Consider the following 8,770-nt stretch of genomic DNA (forward strand, 5'->3'; position numbering starts at 1 on the left):
ATTATAATTGGACTACACTGAAAAATGGAATTTCGATTTTTGAAAATATTCCTGAATGTGTCTTTAAAACACGAACAGCAGTATTGTTCTTTTTGAAATTACTGTTAATATAAACAAAAAATTTACTTTTTCCAGTCGTCCTTTTCGTAGTCCCATTTCGATGAAAGACCATCAACTGGATCAATGTGTAAATCAAGCATACGTCTCAATTGAGCACGTTGATGTTCTTCATCGAATGTTTCTGGTAATGGATAGTATACAAATTTGGCCATGGCCATATAATACCAAATAGCAAGTGATACTAATGCTAAAGCACCTCCAATTACTGATTTCCATTCACCAGTGGGAGCATTCATTTCGGCGAATGTTTGACAAAAACTAGCGCGGTATAAAGCTTTCTTTTCTTCAACCGATAATTTGCTCCAATCACCCTTTTCTTTTTCTTTGAGTGCAGCTATATCGGGCGTATTTTCCTTATAGCTAGAATAAAAAAAAACTTTTGAAAATTTCGAAAGAAAAAAAATTTAATAGGTGACATCAATATCAGCGAATTCATATATGATATTAAGATTAAGATAGATATTCACCTAGGCGGAAACGGAGCCCCTGATTTCTTACTAACCAAGGAAGTATTCTAAATTTGAATAATCAAATGACGGTGTAACGAGTGGGGTACCTTCACTACTTTGATGACATTAAATTTATTATAATTTTGAATGTATTGAATAATTTTACATTAATTTAAAATTACTTACCGAATAGCTGGGAAAGGAAATATGGACAAATCTACGTAAATTGGTTGTCCATTTATTCCAGGTCCAACAATTTCCCGGTTTCCAATTTTACTAAGGGCAGTTGGTGCAACTTCACCATGTCCATAATGGGCATTACATCTTAAAATATTTGCTTGCGATGCTAATCGCAACAAAGATCTTGGAGATATCTGTGAATCAAAGTACGTATTAATAAATAGGTTATGTCATATTGGTAATATTACATAATCGAAATTCATCAATTTTCTGAAAGATATTTTTTCCAATTTTCTAAAAGTTATATCAACGAAACTGTTTGAGGAAAACGGGAGTCTGAAAATTATGACAAAAATTATGAAATAACTCAAAAATATGATGATTATTTAACCAGAACACACACCTTCGATAGGACCAAATGATTTGCTAAGTATTTACATTTAAATTATTTATATCTATTTATAATAATATGCATGCATTTTGATCAAAAATAAAATAAAGTACATGTAAATAATCATAATATTTACCTTTGAACTGAACATTTTATCCAGCAAATATCACTAAAAATGTCAGCTATCGTTTTTCCTATGATAAAAATGTAATTTTAATCTCGAACCCAGCTACTCGATTATTGACTACTTCAAATAATACGTAAAAATTGACTGATAGGAGAGTCGGAGCGATAAATCTGTCGGTAGAATAGAAGTAGTGTAAAATATATCTTCGTAGATTTGTTATAAAAGCGTTAGATGGCACTATTTACACAATAGTACTAGTCTAGAATTTTAAATTTTGAATCGTTTATATACAACAGCCTGATCAGAACTCCATGATTGGCTGTAACCTTATATTACCATACATATCAAATCTATTTGGCCGAAAATGGTGGCAATATCCTTAATCTCCCTTGGATAACTCTAAATGGTATATAAACAGTATACCAGTTGCACCATTGTTGTACTTGGGTGAATAATTCTCTTTCACCCAATGTTTTTGTTTTGGTGTGTTTTTTTACGGGTATCTTCTAATCACGAAGTCTATATATCACTTTAAGATAGAGCAGAAATAACTTCGAGCTTTATTGAAAAATAGCTGTTTGGGTCAAAAATGAAAAAATGATGTCCCATAGCGAATTTTAATGTTGATTGAATAATCAATAGGTGGTAGACAATATTTTATATCAGAAAGTTGTGCCTTATAAAACAAGTTAACACTTTTTGTTTGAAATACCTATTCTTTTGAGAACCAAATAAATTTTTATGGTTTTGCATTCAAATTCTAAAATATATATAGATTAAGACAAACTTTGAAATTAAAGATTTACTTCTTACAGAAATTAAATGGAAAAACAAAGTATTATGCTACCAGGGGCGGATTAAACATTTTTAGACTTTAGGCTAACTCTCTGAAAAGGCCGAGAAAAATGTCTTTTTAAGTCATTGAACACAGGAAAATGAATACTCAATTGAACATTAGAAAAAGAAAAATACTTTACCAAGTTTTGTAAGTTCGATGAGTTGATGCTCTATCTCAAAACTCATAATTAAATGTCCTATACACTGTGTATATGACCATAGTAGTTAAACACGCAGTATAATATAAAAAAAAAAAAAAATATCATATAAAATGTTTACCTTAAAAAAATATATTTAATAAAATCTAATAAACAATAAAATTCATTATCATAATAGAGGGCTAAAAATTTTCAAGGGCCTAAGGCTATAGCGAAGAATACAGTTCTTTGGCTATAGCCTTTTTAGACATCCAGCCCAACTAATTTTTGCAGCGAATTTCTCGAATTTATTCGAATTAATAAAAAAAAAAAGTTTTCTTTAAATAACTACTATCTAAATTAATACGATCTATTTTTTATTACCATTTGTAAATCTTATTTGTCTTAAATAAAAAGTTCTCGAAAAGCTATTTGTATATGCTGGTTTTTTGCTGCACACCGTTGTCCTGGAACAAAACTGAATACATAAACCTGTAAATGGGACAATTCTTTGGCTCTTAATAGTTACTCACTTCATCCATAGATGTCAGAAGTAATAATAATTTTACACGAATTTAACATTTTTAGAAGAGTGTTAATAATTAACGTGAATCATTTGAAAAGAACAATGAACGTGTGGTGAAAAAGATATGTAGAAAATACATAATGAAGTTGATTATAATACTTAATATACATAGCACACACAGTATTATGTTCCACTTTATTTAAAGGTACAAATCGTTAACACAAACATTGTTTTATATAGAAGAACTATTATAGAGAACAAAAAGAGGAAGTTTTCCTTTTTTTACTATATACTATGGTATTGTCGAGTCTTGCACATACGTTATGATGAAAATGAATAATTAAATAAAAACGGCGTCTTTTGAATCACTTTACTAGAAGTTCCACCTTAATTTTATTATATTAAATTAGTTTCTGTGTCTTTGTTCTTCTTCACATATAATCACCAACTGGTGTGTCAATATAAAGAAGTAGTATCAAAAGAGTATGGAAAAACTTTTCTGAGATAGTTTAATCTAAATTGAATTGGAAAACTTTTTTTTTTGTAAAAAAATCAGTTTACGATACACAAGCATAATTTATTTTGGTAATTACCTGCGTATTATTAGATTAACTTAATTATACCCTGTATATACGTAATATAAAACAAGGTATACTAAGTTTAGTCCCAAGTATGTAACGCCTAAAAATATTGATGCTAAGAACAAAGTTTTGGTATACCTAGATGTTCATAAAATCACCTAATCAGTTCATTTCCGGTTGTCCGTCTGTCTGCTTGTGAGCACGATAACTCAAAAACGAAAAGGGATATCAAGCTGAAATTTTTATGGCGTGCTCAGGACGTTAAAAGTGAGATTAAGTTCGTAAATGAGCAACATAGGTAAATTGGGTCGTGGGTCTGTAGGACCTCTCTTGTAAACCGTTAGAGATAGAACAAAAGTTTAAATATAAAAAATTTCCCTTATAAAATAATAAACCAAGGACATTTTTGTTAATTTTTATTGTATGATAAAATTTTTTCCGAAGCGATTCGGTCAATATTACTTATTTGTATCAAAAAGATTAGTTAAAACAATATCCTACCGGGTTATCTACCGACAACCTACACTTTTACCTTCAGGAGCATGTTTTAAACGGGATCCTGTAAAAATTTTCCATGCAAATATTAATCATGCTCAATGTTAGATTTTGCCGGATCTAAATATGAATGTAATATTTCATGACGGTTTAATATTACAATGTGTGTTTTCTTTATTAGGCCGAATTACTGATTAGATACTTATTATATACCATAGCTGACATAGAGTAATCCTATTGTCAATTGTTATGAATCATCCTTACACGCAATCAAGGCCCTCGAGTTATGAATTTATGGCACCCTTTTAGATAGGACTTAAATTGATTAATATGATTTACAAAAATACCATACTGTTTATAGAATTAATAGAAAACTACAAACCTGGATTTATTACCCTTAATAATAAAATATTTACCTATTCACTCTCTAAAGCTAAACGTTGTACCTACCTATACTGTTTGTCAATCACCCAAGAAACATTTAAAAATATTAAAAAAAAAAAAATTAAAGATTTATTTTTCTAGCTTTTTTGTTTACAATCTCTCTTATAAGACTGACAATATCTAGGTTTGCTTGCAATTGATTTTCAATGGACATGGCGCGGCTAAACTATAAGTTAATCTTGTTTATAACATTATACATCGCAAGTTCCTTTTAATCAATTTTAGTTTAGGAAAATTGCGCTCGCTATTTGCAACAGTCATGGGTATTGTTAAAAGAATACGCATCGATATCGAGGTGTTGGATATAACCATTGAAGATTGTGCTTTTTGACAAAGTGTAATGTTTCAGTGAATGTTGCCTGATTGTCTTTGAGAGACAGATGCAAACTTAAAATTTCATCGCACAACAAATCTCTATCAATATCAGATCTAAAATTGACCGACATCTATATCAAATTTAAAAATGACTGGCATCTATCAGATTTAAAATTGACTTTTCTTGCAGTACATAACGTGTCCCATTAGTTCTTTTTTATTTTGTTTTTTTAGGTGCTTATATAGCTAGTCACGAGTCAAGAAATACTCAAAATCGTCCAAAATAAAATCTCTAAATTTTTGACCGGAACAAAAAAAAATCTTTATTTTCGTCAAAAACAAGTTGTCGATGAAAATTCGCATTTTTAATTTTCCAATGCTTGTATCTCGAAAACGATGAAGTCTTGAAAAAAATGCCAAGGCTCAGAAAATGCTGAAAATTGTCTAAAATATGACAGTGTTTTTAATGTTAAATAAAGAGAATGTGGTGTCTGGAAGCAGGGTACTTCTGCCCTACCATATGGGCGTAAATCGAACAAGCACAAGTACGCATGTATATGACTGAATTTGTTGAATACACTCAGACAAACTTTTTCCACCAGCTCCCATAAAAATTAACTGACGAGTAGTCGATTCCTTGGTTAAATTCTCCATTTCCTACAGTAATATACCACTAGTTCGATTTACATCTAGGCATATAAATATCACGAGTATGACAGAGTACATGCGTTAAGCAATGCTTCTAAGTAAGAGATATTATATAGATGTTATATGAAATGTAACTTGTATCGTGGCTTCGATGTCTTTTAAGCTATACAACAGTTTTTCTGTTGTGTGCCCGCAGAGAGTGGGGGTCAACACATGTATATAATACCTCTCAGTTAGATGCATTGCTTAACGTATGTATTCTGTCATACTCGTGATATTTATATGCCTAGACGTAAATCGAACTAGTGGTATGAATGTAGTTCGAGTTAGTAATATTCTTAAGTTTTTTGTTTACGTATAATTTTCGCGTTTTAAAATTTTAAATTTTGCCATGTGACGTCACAAAGTTTTTGATCTTACCTGACTTATGTTACACAATCCCCTTAAACGTAATTTATGGATGGCCCCTAAATTGGACCCTCACGGGAAAACTTATATCAAACAAATATTTTTATTTTAAAATAAGAAATATTTTTTGGGTTTAAATTATTGTTATATCTGTAACGGTTTAACAGATATTACCTCTTACGCCCGGAACACGCTATAAACAGTTATCGTGTTCACGGTCGGACAGGCGGACAGACGCTGGGGCAGACGGACGGACAATCGAAAATGGACTGATTACTTAGGTGATTTTTTGAACACCCATGCCAAAATGTTGTTTCTTGCATCAATATTTCTAAATTTTATAAACTTGGGAATTAAGAATAGGGTATAAAAACAAAAACTTATTTTCTAGGCATAAACGAATGATATCTAGTACTCATAAAACCTTATCTAGTACTCATACAGCCTTAAATGTGAAATTTTTCTATAAAAGAGGGTGTGTTATAAAAAGATGAGTATGAGAGTTATTTACAAAGTATTTAATGATAGTGAGTGAATAAATATACATCCCTTCAAGCTTTTGTTTGAAGTATTAAATTCCAATATTGATGTAAAAATATTTATTAAACATAATTTAGAGTTTCAATTGAAAAATTCTTAACATATTTCATGATTAGAGGCAAACATAAATAATATACGATTATTTAATTTCATTGACCATTTTAAAATTTTTATATTTTCCCTGAACAATTTACATAAATGGAATAATATTGGAAAATTTTTGTGGTTCAATATATACAAGAAAAATTTACCCTGATTCATGTATTTTTATAGATACGTTCAAATTGACAAACGTTTTTTTTTACCAAGCTTTTATTAGCATGGTATGTATCTATACAGGGTGGACCTTTTTAATCTATGATGGCCAATAGCTTATTTTGAAGTTAACCAATCAAAAAATTACATAACAAAAATTGTAGAGGTAAAGGTAAGAAATAGAATAACACTTTGAATTAGAAAGTTGATCCTCTAAAAACGAACAATTTTAACATTTTTTCGAAAAACGTTAGCTTTCGGGGGAAAAACGACTTAAAGATATGTCATTATTGAATTTAATCGAAAGAAAATACGCTTAAAATTTATCAATAATTTTAGGCCAAAGTCATGGACACAGACGAATGTCCTTTATTACAGCATTTGGCTACAGCATTTTTGCAAAAATGACATATTTTTAAGTCGCATTTTCTGCGAAAGCTGGTTTTCGAAAAAATGACTCGAGGAAAAATGTTAGTTAGTCAATGGATCAATTTTTTAATTTAAAGTGTCATTCTTTCTCTTATCGTTTAGGATCTAAATTACCTATTAAAGAAATCTGAAAAATTAGGCCCGATATGATGTCAGAACATGATGTCTCCCATCAAAATCTGCAACTTTTGTATAAGTTATTTTTTGAATGGCTGACTACGAAACGAGCTATTAGCCATTAAGATTAAACTGGCCCACCTTGTATATCTGCAGTATACATGTATATTTAGGTATCTATATAACGGAACTTGAATTTTTGAACTTGATTTTCACCCACTTCAAACGTATTGAATTGAAACTTCGTATCAAAGACCAATGACAATAGAATAATAATTTAATAGCTCCTTTTATCCTGATCAGAATTTACGATTTTTTCCGTATTTGAAAACACGACAGTGTCTTGTGCAACATACTAAGGCGTGTACTGAAGCGTATGTACTTATTCTTCGAGACAAGCATATGATTACTCTCAGGATCATCAACTGGGGAGTTTGTATATTTCGGAAAACTAAAAAATTAATAATAATTTCTATAAGTTAAAAAAAAAGTAATCAAGAAAAAAATTATTTTATCGTAAAAAGTGTGGGGTGCTTTCTTAAATATATGACATTATTTTTACAATATCTACCAATAAAATATTTAAAATAATTGAAATCTAGTACTCAACGTTTTTTTACGATAAAATGATATTTTTCTTAATTACTCAATTTTTTTTTAAATTATAGAAATAATTTTCTACTTTTCAGTTCAAATAGTTACCAAAGCGTGTTATTTTAGTTTTTCAAACTATTATTTATTTAAAACTATAGATAAATGTTATTTATATAGGCTTGAGTTTGTTGGCTTAATTTTTTAACTTGTTCACGTCTCGTGATCTATTCTTATGTGAAATAATTTATTTTCCGTTAATATACTCATCACTCCTTTTCTCATGTCTTTTAAACTATTATGTTAAGTAATTTATATAATTATTAAAAATACTGAATTAAAGGTTGAGTCTTAAAGTGGTAAAGAGTGTGAGAGAAAATTAAATGATTAGGTAATTTTTAAGTAAAAAGATTTTATTAAAAATACCTAGCATTTATCCATTTGCTTCGTTGCGCGCTGGACTAATGACCTTAAAAACAAACACTATTTTCACATTTTCCTGGGTTTTATTTTTTTGGTACGGAAACCTAATTTTTTTGAAAATAAAATACAGCTCATATTACTTGCTGATAATGAAGCTTTCTATAGATTTTAAAATCAATTCAGTTTAGAGTTTATCCATTATAATGATATCCATTCTAAACAAATTTTTGACACTTTAAGTAAAATTATTTCAATATAATACTCTTCATGTACCTTGCAGATAATATGGCTGTATATTGCTGAGATAATTATTTTAATCGACCCAGTAGTTTGTGAGTTAATCCTTCACAAACAAACAAAAAAATCAAAAGTTTTCTCTTTATAATATTATTAGGTATAGATAGATATAACTAAGAAAATGCAGTCTGTGACTGCTCTATGAATTACACCGTTATGAAGTAAATAAAAGTACAATAATTGGCAGTACTTAAATTCTGAAGAAATATTTAAAAATTAGCTTAGAATCCTTCTTTTCTTTGCTTTCAACTCAAATGCACGAATATTTGAAAGAAAATAGATAACTAGGAAGGCCCGAAAGGTCAGGATTACTTTATTTATTCCAAAGAAGACTATTAATTTTCTTTTTTTTTATATCATTTGCAATTCAAATAAAAAGATATACATGTATCTTATATGTTATTTCACGAGCCTGTTTTTTCCTGTCCAAGTGAGATCTTCCTTATTTATTGAAGTTCCA

General features: G+C 29.5%; 1 protein-coding gene across 1 annotated transcript; it reads right to left on the reverse strand.

Annotated features, from left to right (window-relative positions):
- On the reverse strand, positions 1-1,417 carry LOC123302994. The gene is made up of 3 exons (XM_044886092.1): positions 1,277-1,417; positions 756-943; positions 1-480 (listed from the first exon to the last, which is right to left on the reverse strand). Exons 1-3 carry the CDS (start codon positions 1,289-1,291, stop codon positions 123-125), a joined length of 561 nt encoding a protein of 186 aa, XP_044742027.1. The 5' UTR covers positions 1,292-1,417; the 3' UTR covers positions 1-122.
- Positions 1,418-8,770: the final 7,353 nt, after the last annotated feature.

The sequence above is a fragment of the Chrysoperla carnea genome, chromosome 1, assembly GCF_905475395.1.
Source record: "Chrysoperla carnea chromosome 1, inChrCarn1.1, whole genome shotgun sequence".
Taxonomy (NCBI): domain Eukaryota; kingdom Metazoa; phylum Arthropoda; class Insecta; order Neuroptera; family Chrysopidae; genus Chrysoperla; species Chrysoperla carnea.

Bases quoted from the DNA above. Each gene is read 5' to 3' on its own strand.
- LOC123302994 (XM_044886092.1), bottom strand. The intron at 481-755 runs GTAAGTAATTTT...TTTTTATTCTAG, and splicing joins TTTCCTTTCCCAGCTATTCG to CTATAAGGAAAATACGCCCG.